The 13,509-nt window shown below is 53.5% G+C and overlaps 1 protein-coding gene across 2 annotated transcripts in view; it reads left to right on the top strand.

Moving 5' to 3' along the window:
* Positions 1 to 13,509, top strand: part of TPRN (taperin) — a 19,720-nt gene continuing 6,211 nt past the window's right edge. The window contains exon 1 of one of the 2 annotated variants that reach the window (XM_085594015.1): positions 1 to 2,152. In XM_085594015.1, the coding sequence (XP_085450141.1) occupies positions 29 to 2,152 (2,124 nt within the window). In that variant the 5' untranslated portion in view covers positions 1 to 28. The remainder of the gene's footprint in view (positions 2,153 to 13,509) is intronic. The other variant, XM_085594016.1, reaches the window with a different exon arrangement.

Consider the following 13,509-nt stretch of genomic DNA (forward strand, 5'->3'; position numbering starts at 1 on the left):
CGGCCCGCAGAGCCCCAGCGCCGCCGCCATGAGCAGCGCGGAGCCGCCGCTCGGCGCCGGGCCGCGGGCAGCGCCCGCCTGGCAGCGGGAGATCCTGGAGCGCAAGCGGGCCAAGCTGGCCGGGGCGGGCGGCGAGCCCGAGCCCCCGGCCGGGGAGCGGCTGGTGGTGGCGGAGAGCCTGGGCCCGCTCCGCGAGAACCCCTTCATGCGGCTGGAGAGCGAGCGGCGCCGGCTGCGGCAGGGGCGGCCCGGGCCCGGCGGCGCGGCGCGGCCGCTGCAGCAGCTGCTGGAGCTGTACAGCGCCGTGCCCGGCATCCGCACCATCCGCGCCGACAACATCCTCATCATCGAGTCCCGCGCCGACCCCGCCGCCTGCTTCGCCGCGGGGGATGCGCCGCCCGCCCGCCGCCGGGACCCGGCCGGCAACGACCCGCTGCGGGAGCTGCTGGCCCGGCGCGGCGCCGCGCTCGCCGAGATCCGCGCCGAGCAGGTCGTCATCTACGAGACGGCCGAGCCGCCGGAGCCGCCCGAGGCGGCCGAGCCGGGCACCGTCAGCCGCCTCCTGGAGAAGTTCGGGCAGCGGCCGCGGGGCCGCCGACGCCGCGCTGGGGACGCGCTGCCCGGGACCGGCGGCGCCGCGGCCACGCCGCAGGTGGGACCGGGCGCTGCTCGGGCCGCTCCGCCCGCGGGGCCCGGCTCCCCCCGCGCCCCCGCGCCCCTCCAGAAGGGACCCGGCTTCCCCCGGGCTCCGGCGCCAAAGGCGGCACCGGCATCTCCGCCGGCGGTCCCGGCCACCCCTCCGCCGCTCCCCGCTTCCCCCCGGGCCGCCACCCCCCCTGCGGTGCCGGCGGCTCCCCAACCCGCGGTCCCGCAGCCGGCTTCTCCCCAACCCGCGGTCCCGCAGCCGGCGGCACCTCGGGCTGTCACCCCTCCGCCCACGGTCCCCCCGCGCGTTGTCACTCCGCCGCCCACAGTCTCCCCGCGGGCTGTCACCCCCCAGCCCGCACCACCTCCCCGGGCTGTCACCCCCCAGCCCGCACCACCTCCCCGGGCTGTCACCCCCCAGCCCGCAGCCCCCCAGCCCGCCCCGGCTCCCCCCCGGGCTGCAGCCCCCCCGGCGGTCCCAGCTGCCCCCAAGGCTGTGGCCCCTCAGGCCAACTGCTTTGTGCACAAGATCAGCCCCAACTCCTTCACGGTCACACCCCGGGGGCAGCCCCCCGGCGCCCGCCTCCCCGAGCCCGCTGCTGTCCCCGCCGGCCGCCCCGCGACGCCCCGGGGGCCGCCCGTGCCATCCGCCAGCCCTTCCCACGCCAGAGCCAACGCCAGGAGGCCAAAGCCGGAGGAGGCCGAGGTGGCCGTGTCGCCCCTGCCCAGCGCCAGCCCGGCCCCCAGTGCCACTCGGCCGCTCTCCGCCTCAGCCCCGCGGGCCGGGGGCTCCTTCGAAATCCACCCGGCCCCCAAACCCGACTTGGCGGCCATCCCGGCCCACGACCTGCAGGCACAGGCTCTGGCCAAGCTGCGCCTGAATTCGCGCAATTCCTTCATCTTCGTGCCCCGCCGGGAGGGCAGCCCGGCCCGGCCGCCCGCCCCGATTGCCAGGCCGGGGCCGCCGCCAGCGCCCTCGGAGGGGAAGGCGCCCACGGAGCCCCCGAGGGCTCCCGGCCCGGAGCAGGAAGAGCCCATCACTTCCCCGCCGGCGCCTCTGGATCCGTCGGTCCCTGTGACTTACATCGATGACATTGTGGAGCCGGACAGCGGGGCCGGCCCGGCTGCGAGGACGGCGAGCTTGGCGGATCAGCCCGGAGGAGCCGGCCCTGACCTGGAGATGGAGTTTTCCTCTGTGCCCCTCTACAAACCACACTCTGCCCCCCAGCAGCGGGGAGGCAGCACCTTCACTGTCGTGCCCAAAAGGAAGCCCGTGGCCCCGGGGCTGCAGGCTCTCGCTGATGCCAGCGGAAGGCCGCAGCGGGAGGAAGAGGAGGAGGAGGAGGAGAGCAAAGGAAGAGGCAAAGCCGTGGAGAACGCTGATGGGCCTCAAGTGGGGACGGCCCATAAAAAGCGCTACCCCACGGTGAACGAGATTGAAGTGATCGGAGGGTACCTGTCCCTGGAGAGGTCCTGCATGAGCAAGACGGGCTCGCGCCGCAAGAAGGTAACCGGGCGTTCTGTGCCCAGCAGCCAAGCTACAGATGGCTCGGGGCTGCTTTGGGTTTGGCTGCTCATGAGGCGCTGCTGGGAACACGGGCAGTGTGTTTGCCCCTTGTGGGAGCCAGAGGATGCCCTCAGCCCGGCTGAAGCTGGGGGTAAAACGGGCTCTGAAGTGAAGCCGTGGGGCTGGTGGGAAACAGGAGAGTGAAGGTGGAACTCCACCACACTGATGCAAAGGACATTTCAGAATGGTGAGAAAGGAACCAGAGATTAATATTTCTCGTATCCAATATTAGGAGAGCTTGCAACTCTGCAAGCCCAGTGTCTTGTTTGCTTTTACTGTCTCCTGGAAGTTTAAAGGGAGCCTGAGGATCATAGCTGGGAGATGGAACTTGGTGTATTAAACAGAATTTGCCCTCATGGAGGGGGCACTGAGGTCTGTCCCACAAAGCAGCCGAGGGTGGGATGTGCCCTGCAACAGCTGCAGAGCCTCTCCCACCCCAGCCCTTCTTCGAGATACGATAATGGAAAGTAAAGTATTTCAGGAATTTAGGGAATCAGGGGGAGCTGCTTGTTTGGAGCAGCTGTGGGCTTGCCCTCCTGCTCTGCTCGATGTGTCTGAGGGGTTGGACATGTTGAGCTGCTCTTGGTCCCCTGGGCAGTGTAGTATTGGCATTTTCCTGCATTAGTGATCTATTGATAGAGGCTCAAGAATTAGGTCTCGATTAGGTAGAAAGAGATCAGTAAGAACTTAACTCCCATTGATAGGATTATACCACCTGCTCCTTCTGAATGTACAGCTACAGCTCTGAAGGTCCAGGAGATGCTGATTGTTCCAAATGCCTTTGGAGTGAGCAAATACCAGATTTTCTCACTCTTGGGGAGTAACGTAGATCCTTGTGAGCCCTAAATTGAGAATTAATCTTTGTGAGGCTTGTTGAAATGCATCTGGACGTGATACGAGGAGTAGGGGAGAGTTGTTGGGCTCTGAAGGCAGCACCCTGAGGTGGCAGATCCCCACTTTAGGGCTGTGATGTGACGTTTTTCCACAGTGGGAATTGTTGTGGGACATTTCCGTTACCCAAATCCAGGTAGATAACTGAGGGACTGAATGCACATGGGTGCCTGAGGCGCTGAGCATTATAATTTGAGTCAATCCTTTGAGCAGGATGCATCTCATTTGAAGGGAGGCAGGGAGTGCTGCTGTCAAATTCCTCCCTAAGCACATGCAGCCTGTGGTAATTTGATGGTGACTAATGCAGGGAGCAGGGCTGGAGCACCTTGAGATCCAGAACCAGCAAATGAGCAGAGAGTGATGATTCTTGCTCAGTGCTCCTGTAGCTTTTCCTAGTTTTTCTACAGGGAAATTCTTGGTCAGACTGGAGTTGTTCTGCTGCTTAAACACCTGCTGGCTTGCACTCATTGCAGCTGTTTTGGCTCTGTTCAGGTTCAGTTTGGGGTGTTAATTGGATTGATACCAAATCAAGTGTGTGGTATAAATGGTGAAAATATTAATACAGCATGTTATAGTTGTGAGTGCTCTTAGGATGGAGCAGAGGACACAGAGGGAATCTTGTGGGATGGTCATATGTGGGTAAACCCTACTTCTGATTTTTCTGAGCGGGGGATGTTGTTGGGGCACAAAGAACAAAGCCTCAAGTAAAACCAGTTAAATGGTGCACAGTGGAAGGTGTCCATAACAGTACTAAAAGGAGGGAGGGAGTTGAGCACAAGTCCAGTGCAGTGACTGAATTGATTTTTGGTCGGTCAAACCCAGAAAAGCCGTGCCATGACCAGCCTTGGAGCTGTCCGAAACTTGCCAGGGAAAAGCTTCGAGCAACTGGCAGGTCAGTCTTGCTTAAGATAGGAGTTTGGGCTAGAGACCTCCAGAGGACCTTTCCCAGCCTAAAATATCGTGTGATATTGGTTAACTACTGTTTTGTGTGTCACTGGTGGATTTTTGTGGCATTGGAAAGGTCATGGAGCTTCTCTGCCCCTGTTCTTATCAGCTTAGCAGGACTAATTGTCCTGCTGTGCAGCTCAGGTGCCAAATACTGCAAGGTGCACACGCAGCTGTTCCCTAAGAACTGTATGTGGGGTTATCCTCCAGGAGAATTTGTGTAAACATTTGGTTTCTGAGAGGAGACAGATTAAAAGGCGAAGGAGGGACTGCCTGTTATATTTGCAGAACTTGGGAAGCTGAAACAAATAGGGACCCTTTGAAAAATAAGATGGAGCTGAAGGAAAGTAGTCAAGATACAAGTTTCTGGGTGAAATTAAATGTGGTATGGGAGAAACACCCATTTTTCTTTCACTTCCTTCCTGCTCAGTCAAGCACAGTATGACTTTGTAGCCAAGGTCTAGAAGATGCTGATGGGGACAAATGGAAAGATTTCTGTTTACTCTTGACCTGGAGGATGTTTGTGGCTTTACTCTGGGTAATAAGGCTGAGTGCTGATGCCTGAAAAGGAAGGAGCTTGTATTAAGATGCATTCCTTGGTTTCTTCCCAAGAGATCACTCTGTGTCTCCAAGGCAACCAGCCAAAAACAAGAGTTCTGTTTTGTAGCTGTGTCGGGGTTTTCAGAAACTTGATTTTGGCCTGAATTGAGCAAAAACAGACTGTTCTTGTGAGCAGGGAGCTGCAGTTGTCAGTTAAAACCAATCCCCTTTCCTTTTTGGGTGTCAAAACCTGATGCTGGTTTTAGTGAGCAGCTTCTGTGTCTTTTGGGGTGAACAAGCCCTTCTTGTGCCAAGCATCTTCCTTTCCAAACCTTGCTTTTAAAAGGTCTTTAATTATGCTCCATACTCAAGAAAGTAGTGCATAGTGAAGCTTCAAGAACTTGGAAAAGTTTAACTGTTTGCTGATGCCCAGCAGGAATCTGGGAGATAAACAGCAGGTCAGCACAGTCTGCAAATGCTGTGGATCAATGGCTATGCAGTCAGGGGTAATGATTTATTAGGAAGGAGGGTGTCAGCCCTGCCAGTTGGACCCCACTGTCCTCTGAGATGCAAATAGTGTTTTTCTTCAAATGTAGAAATTCAGCCTCCCTTTTCCATCCTCATGTGTGGCCACTGATTGCCTGACTGTGGTAGTGGTGCCAGCAAAGTCGAGCTGATGCGGTGCCTGTCCCCTGATCCACATCCTCCATGGCTTTCTGGGAGGGTGGCTGGGACAGCCTGGGAGTGGTTCCAGCACTGCTCTGCACAGAGGGACCTTCAGCCCCTGCTCCTGGCTGCTGACAGTGGCTGTAGGACTTGTGACTCTGCTGTGGCCTGGGGGATGCTGCTGCTTCAAGGCCTTTCAGGATAAACAGCTTTATTGCTCCTTCCAGACCTTCAGATATGTGAAGCAGCTGTTAGTTTGGGGGTTGAAGCCGGAGCTTGGTGAGGGAGAGGAAGATGATGTATTGGAAATAAAAAAATCCGTCCCCAGCTCTGTTGTGGAGCTGCTGTGGGGGGACAGGGGCTGTGAAGGTCAGTGTGGGGCTGTGTGGGATGGGACACATCAGGGTCTGCAGGTGGAGGGCAGAGCCCCAGCCCTGCTCACCCTGGGGGATGGATGAGCTGGAGCTCCTGTGCTCCTGCATGAGCTCAGGTGTCCTTCAGGGCTGTTGATCTGCTCCGGGGCTGTTTTGGGAGCTCTCCAGGCAGTACCACCAGCAGTTCAGATAAAGCAGTGTGGGTGGGACGGGCTGAGAAGTGTTTGCAGCTCCGAAGGGACGTGCCAGGAGCTGCTGGAGGAGCTGGCTGAGCTCTCAGAGAGGACAGGATACATGTGCAGGGATGGAAGGAGACCTACTGACCTTTATTCTAAACTGGGAATGGGGCAGAGGATGCAGCATACTGTTACTATTAGTGACCTCTGCTCAGGGCTCCTCTTTGTACTCTGTTATTGCAGAGAAGTAAAGGCATGTCAACAGTGCCAGGAGGAAGGGAAGGCTTTGCTGCAGGATGTGGATCTTTGGGATCTCAGAGGATAAAATCCTGCTCATCTAAGCTGACAAGAGTCAGTGGTGGTTTGGTTACCTGCCAGAATAACATGCAATAAAGTTGTCAGTGAGATAGAAATCTGGGTTTCTGCAGCACATGTGGTTGGTGTGTGGAGTGAGAGCTAGGGAAGGACAGAGCACTGCAGAGCCAGCTGGGCTCCTCACGAGCAGTCACTGGCTTTGGGCTTCAGGCTCTGCTCTGGCTGGAGGCTGGACTCTGCCCTGGCCCTGCTCCTTCAGTGTGTCACTCCTGCAGGGCGTCCCAAGTGTTTTCCTCTCCAGGATCTGGTACCTCCTGGAGATCCTGCAAGGAAGGTGAATGAGATCTGGCCGGGCCAGCCAAAGCCCTGTGAATAACAGGACCTGAGAGCCAACAGACATCAGGTTGTTGATGGATTTAATGTTTAGTGCTTGTCACTGCTGGCAGTTTGCCGTGTGCTGGCAGGCGAGTCACAGCCCAGTGTGAGCAGGGATTACGGGAACAAGGCTGCTGGGATCCAAACAGTTGGAGTCCAAAGCTAAACTGTCTTCAAAGATGTTCAGCTGAACTTCAAAAAGTTCCAGCTTACACAAATTTTAGCATGGTCCATGTCCTAATCTTTTGAGCTGCGTAATGCCTGAATGTGGCTTCCAAATTCCCACTTAAAAGTCTGTTAAAAATTATTTTAAATGCCCCTCAGTTTTGATCATGGACAACAGCTTTCTTTGTCTAACCTGCTGAACTTCTTGCTCTGTAGTTTTCCATCTGTTCAGTTCTGCTGGAGACGGTCTCCTGTGAGAACCAGGTGTAGGTTTGGGATGTTGGCAGGGATCAACATTTTCAGCTGCTGCCCAGACCTGTTTGGAGCAAGTCTGCACAGTGTGGAGTCTAAATACTGGTGGCTGCCTGAAGTTTGGGGTTTTTTTGGTTGGTTTTTTTGGTTTTGTTTTTTTTTTTTTTTTTGGCAATGTATAACAAACATAAATTAACCATAACACAAGTAAACTAATCTGGTAGTAGAAGAAAAAATTGCTCTGCAAAAATTCATTTGATTATGTCATCTCTGTGTTTTGGAGGGGTCAGGGCAGAGATTTGTCTTCTTTAGCTCTTGGAGAACTGCATGTTCCTGTTCTATTTTCTGTCTCTGACCATGTTCTGCTGGGGCAGATTCATCTGCCACCTTTAAGGAGGGGCTGTAGCAGTATCTGACATGGATGTATTGCATTTTTAGGAGATGAGGTCAGCAGTGATAAGTCATGCTCGGGAAATGTGTCTTGGATGATGAAGTGTGGCCCCTCCCCTGCAGAGATGATCTCCATTAGCTGTCAGATGGCAGCAGGCTCTTTCACCCAGACAGGGCCATTTTCCTGCCCTTTGCTAAGTCCACAGATTTTTATTTTTTTTTGTGATGTTGATAACTGAAGCCTGGAAATCAGAATTTGCTGCAGTTACAGCTTTTAAACCACTTCACAAGCTGCCCCCGAGGCTGTCAGTGGAGCAGTGGGTGGTTTTTTGTTTCCCCACTACATGCCAGCACCTTGAAGTGCTGGGACTTTGTTGTATGAAACCCTGGCAGAGTCTGAGTCAGATTTATCTCATCTCTGTAGTGGGAAACTTTCTGTGATTGAAGCTCTGCATGGCCTCACCACTCCCAAGCTTCTTCCCATGCCGCAGTGAGAGTCTGAGCTGGTCCCAAATTCCCCTGGTTCTCTTGCCCCTATGTTCTGCCTGCTGCTGTCAGCACTGCAGGGAATGGACAGATGGGCTAAAATAGAAACTCTTAACGCAAATAGAGCCGAGCCTGGCTTTGAAGCTGGTTAGGACGTGCTCAGGGCTCAGCCTGCCCCAGAGCTCAAGAGGAGATTTGAAGTACTTTGTGCTCTGAACTCTAATCACGAGGATTACAGTTAACGTTTTCTTAATCAGTTTCCCTAATCTGTGGACCAGATTGGAGATGGTTTATAATTTCCCTCCATCTCAAGGATTCAGTTTGTTTAGGTTTGGATTTTCCTTTCCACTCTGTTTTTTTTTCATACGTGGTCATGGTGTTCTGAGGAGAGCAGAGGAAGGACACTGGGGTGGTTGGGGCAGGAGTCCTGCTGGTCTGTGTTGTATATGGGGAACAGTAAGGAAAATGAAAATATTTAGTTTCTAGGTGCAGTAGCAGTAAAGGAAATCTGGGTAAGAGCTGCTGCAGCAGCATCTCCTTCACCTCGGGTTGTACTCACCCCCCTCCCAAGTGAAACCTGAATTTAAAACCTATTTACGACCCAGACTTCCAGTGACTGCAGCAGTCTATGGGGCTGGGAGGATATCCCTGTTTGCCAGTTTATGTAGGAAGAGTCACATGAAGTGTCTGGATCACACAGACCAACTTCACAAACATCCTGGGAAAATCTGGGCTGGAGGAACTTGGTGCTGATGTTTTCCGAGAAGTGCCCTTCGGATGATCTTGGGAACTTGGCAGGATGGAGCTGCTGTTTTGTGGGCATTGTAAGAACGTAGGAAATATCTCAGACAAAACACTTGTTTGTGTAGGGAAATGGTGTTTCTTGCAGCTGCTGAAAATGCAGCTCTGAGGGCACATCCCTGAGGCTCCTGGTGAACCTGCTGCACTTGCTTCTCATCGAGGAAGTTCTTTTTGCATGTTAAAAGAGAGCGAGGGCAAGAGAGACATGAACTCTGTTGTGCAGGTGATACTGTTCAAATCATGGGAGCCTCTGGTCCTGAATGAGCTCCTTGACAGGGTGGGAAATAATTCTGCTCCCAGCCTCTCTCTATTTCCCATGGAATGATGCTCCATGGGTCCCATTCCAGCACCAAACCCAGGTATTTTTGTGAGCTGCTTTGGGCAGTCTGGGTTGCACAGAAATGTTTATGGGCGGCAGCTCCCAGCACTGCACCTCGTTGTAGCTACAAATAGGCTGCTCAGAGCTGCCTGTACTCAGAGCTCCTGTGCTGTTGGGGAGCTCTGTGTGGCTTTCATAGGGACACCAAGTCTTGACACTAATTGTACCTTGCTTATCCTGCTCCCTTAGTGCATTCAGATGAGATTTGTTTTGTACAAGTAGGGAGATTTGTCCAGCTCTTAGGGGCCAAGTAAGAAATTTTTGAGTTGCTTGTTAAGCTGTGGAAGGCTCTGACTCCTCTGCCTGCAGATGTGAAGAGGACTAAAGGGCTGCTCTGTGCCCTGGCACACTGGGGCTCCAGCTGTGCTTGTGGACACTGGAATCTCCCCTTGTCCTGCACAGTGAAGGAAGAGTTAAGCAAGCCACCTGCCCCACATGCTCTCAGGGCAGTCCCTACCCTGTCACTTCTCATCAGGAATTTGAAACTTGCCCATGTCTTGCACAAGGAGTTTAATATTTCGAATCTCCATGCATTGCTCCTATCTGCCATGTGCTTCAGCATATTGATTACACAGAGCTGGCTTTGTGGGCTGCCTTGTAAATGGAGACTTTCTTGTTTTGCCTTGTGGCTTGGGAGCTGGGATGTGATCCTGAAGGAAATGTCTCCTTTGCCAGCCACACAGGGCTTCCCTGACGTGCTCCTGCTGTAAATCTTTAGTGCTCTTAGCTCTACTCAGTAACTCACTGAGGTGCAGTTAATGGCTGAGCAAAAGTCAGTGATACTCTCAGGAAATACTTCTTGGAAAAGCATGATCAAGTGATTCTGTGGTGTCATAGTTCCAGTTCCCCAAAACTCTTCTTTTAGTTCAGAATGACAGAAAAGTACATTTCTGAACTGCCATCTGCAGTTTCCTGGGCATATGTAGAATGCTTCAGCCATTGCAGTACAGGGTTAATCTGATTTAGGAACCAAGCCTCAAGTCCCCTCTGTTGTAGGGATATTTGTCAGGGAAAAACCCTTTCTTTGTGTGTCAAGGAAGGGCTTTAGAGGCACAAAAGCTCCTTATCTTCTGAATGATAGCAAATGCCTTGGTGATGTGCTGGTGATTCTGCAGTCCCCAGGGCACTATTTCAGGCTACCCACATAGTCTGTGCCTGGAGTTATTCAGCAATTGGGCTGACACATTATTGTTTTCATGACAAGCACAGAGACGAGCTCATTTCTAACTCCAAAAAAATGGCTAATTTTCCCCAAAATCCTTTATCTAAAAGTTTCTTTTCATGGGAGCTGTCTAGATCATTGACTGCAGGCTGTTGTGAAAAAACTGAAGGTCCACTCTATAAAAGCTTTGCTTCTACCCTGTTTCCAGTCTCACAAGCAGTTACTTGTCTGTGCAGAGACCTTCCCTCTCACTCTGTGGCAGCTGGGAGGTTGTTCTGTGTTAGAACCTCCTCTTTGTACAGGTCCTGAGCCTCCACCCACCAACCCCATGGGTTTGGAGCTTGAGCAGCTTTCCTGCCCTGCTGGGGGCTCTCTGCAGCCCTCCCTGGGATGCTCTGTGTGCACGGGCTTGCTGACACTCCCAGCTGGCTGCAGTTTCAGGTATCAGGTGATGTCCTGTGCCTCCTTGACCCAATCTTTAGACAACCAGTGCAGCAGCAAACGTCCCTCGATGTGAGGTGGCACGGGAGCACAAGGTTCTTCAGAACACTTGCTTTGTTTGTGCTTGATGCCTCAGACATGTCGACCCCTGCTTTGTGTTCATGCTGGCTTGTCCACCTTTCCTGCAGGTACCAGCCAAAGCCTCCTGTGCTGCTGAGAGGAGGCAACTTCCTTGTCGGGGGGAAAGGCAGGGTAGACACTGATCTCTTGTCTTGGTGACCAGGGACAGGAGCCAGGGCACAGCTGGAGCTGGGCCAGGGCAGCTCAGGCTGGAGAGCAGGAAAGGTTCTTCCCCCAGAGGTGCTGGCACTGCCCAGGCTGCCCAGGGAATGGGCACGGCCCCGAGGCTGCCAGAGCTCCAGGAGCCTTTGGCCAGCGCTGCCAGGGATGCCCAGGTGGAATTTTGGGGGGTCTGGGCAGGGACAGGGGCTGGGCTGGGTGATCCTGGTGGGTCCCTTCCAACTCAGCTTATTCTGTGATCCTGTGATAGAGCAGGTGTGAAAAGCTGCTTTAAATCACACCCAGCAGCTCCTGGCAGCCCCTGCGTGTCCTGGGGAATCAGTGCAGTCCCTGGATTTGTCACTTGGCAATTGTTGAGGACAGAGGATGATGAGAGGAAAATTCAGTACGTGAAGAGAGCAGGTCTTGATCCCTGGTGCTGCTCAGCTGTTTGGATCTGGTGAGGCCCTTGTTGGGTTGGGACGTGCTGGAGGTGCTGTGGGATGGCACAGGGGCAGGGATGGAGCTCAGCTTGTGCTTCACCACTTGCCATCCCATCCTGCTCAAGGACAGAGCAGGGAAGGCAACTCCAGCAGGAGCCCCGGGTTTAGGAGATGGGAACCACTCACAGGGAGGGGAGAGGGGCTCAGTCCTTCTCAGCCCCCCTGTCTGGGCTGCTGTGATGGGGATCAAATGCTGACACTGACTCAGACTCTCCCTGCTGGAATATAATTATAGGATTATTTTATTCTTTTAATGCCTAGATCAGTTACTTTTTTCTGGCTGTTACAAGGTGAGGATTTGGATTGTCAAAGAGGTTTCAGTTTAAAAGGTGTAAACACCCTAGTTATCACTTTGGCTTTGGCTCATCAGCCAAGCAGCAAATGGAGAAAAGCCACAGTAAGGAGATTTCTTCTGGAGCTGAGGATGCAAGATTAACCCCCAGAGACTTCCACAGAGGTCCCTGGTGTATGAGAAGCCATCGGGTCTTTGCTCTGTCATTAATACTGCCTTGCAGACTTTCTTATCTCCCTTTTGGAGGTGAGGTGGCTGCTGACTGTCACTGTTCATGTGGTAGGTTGGGTTCAATAAATCAGTTATTTTTGTTTTTAATAAATCTCTGTATGTGGGGGCTCTTTGGTGGCTGGTCTGGGTGCAGCCTAAGTTCTGACAGCCTGACACAAGGTTGACTTCCCTTTTCTAAATGAGATCTGCATGACTACTCAGATTTACACTTTGTTGGGCAATGTTTGCCCTGGCTTCTCCTTCCTGGATATTATATTACTCATTACTGTTCAAATCCTGGCAAATAAATAAATTATTTTTGCTATAGCAACAAGAACCTATTGGTTGAACAGCACAATATTTCATGAAAAGCCTGATTTATTCTTTCCAGTGTGTCTGATTGTTGGGCAGAGTATTTATATATACATTTATGTGTATATATGTATATATGGGTTTGTGTTGGACCCTGGGTTTGTGACACAGCTGTGGGTGAAGCCTCCACCTGAGCAAAGAGTGACAAATCCCTGCAAACATCCACAGCTGAAGGGTGCAAAATTCTTCCTTGCCACAACTGGCAGCTGCTGGTGCAGGAACAGGGGAAGCAGTGCTGAGACAGGCTGGGCAGAGGCCTCTGGCTGAGCTCCAGTGAGCTTGGCTCTGCTGGGACATGCTTTTCTTCTAAAGAAATGTCCCCTGTTGCCTTTTGTGTTCTCATAAAAGTCCCTGTGGTCTGGCAAGGTGCTGCTGGCTGTGCAAACCTGTTGTCTGTGCCATGACTGGGCTCTTGATTTTCCTTTTTGGCTGGTTCCTGGGACTGAAGCTGCCTGTGTTCCTTGCACAGAGCACTCAGCTGTGCTCTGTAGCCACTCAGAGCATTTCTCTGCCCTGTGTGTCCCCTGGTTTTGCCTGAATGCTTTGCCCTCCATGTTCTGCTGGGTCAAGCAGAGCTGCTTTGTGCTTCCCTGAAAGCCTTTTGTGCTTAGAGAGGGGAGCTCAGGTGCTGCTACAGCAGGTTTTGGGTTTTGGGCTCTCTGCCCATGGGCAGGGCTGACTGAGTGCCCCAGGGTCCATCCTGTGCCAGTGCCTGGTTGTGCCCCGTGTTTGCTCTGCCTGGGCACACCCAGGGCTCTACTGCAGCAGCCTCTGCCTGGTGCAGGCTCTGGGAGCAGGGGCTGGGATGTGCCATAGGGCAGGGCAGTGTGGTTTGGGGGAACTTGTGCCACGCTGCCCCCGTGCCACTCACAACTGCCTGTGTGAGCCTTGCAGGTGATCTTGGCCCAGCTGTGCCCTGGGTGCCAGGGGCTGGCTGGTTGCTCTTATTATGTCAAGGGCTCAAGGATTGCCTGCTGTTTGAATTGGCTGTGGAGAGTGGGAGCTGTTGAGTTTGGGGCTGTTGGTGTTGTCTCTGGGCTCTGTGTGGGATGTGGGTGTCTCCAGGCTGTTTCTGCTCCGTTCTGCTCTTTGGTTTTGCTTCCTGCTGATGCTGTTTTCTCCTTCAGCACTGCACGCACCTTTGGTCCAAACTGGAATCAAGGTCATTTTTCTTAGAGATTTCCTCCAGATAGCAGAAAACCAGGAACATTTAGTTCCATCTCCCAAGCTTAAATTCTAAACCCCAAGGCATATCTCTCCTGTCTGTTTTGTTTTCCATGTTT

This window comes from Lonchura striata, chromosome 17 (assembly GCF_050655825.1).
Source record: "Lonchura striata isolate lonStrDom1 chromosome 17, ASM5065582v1, whole genome shotgun sequence".
NCBI lineage: Eukaryota > Metazoa > Chordata > Aves > Passeriformes > Estrildidae > Lonchura > Lonchura striata.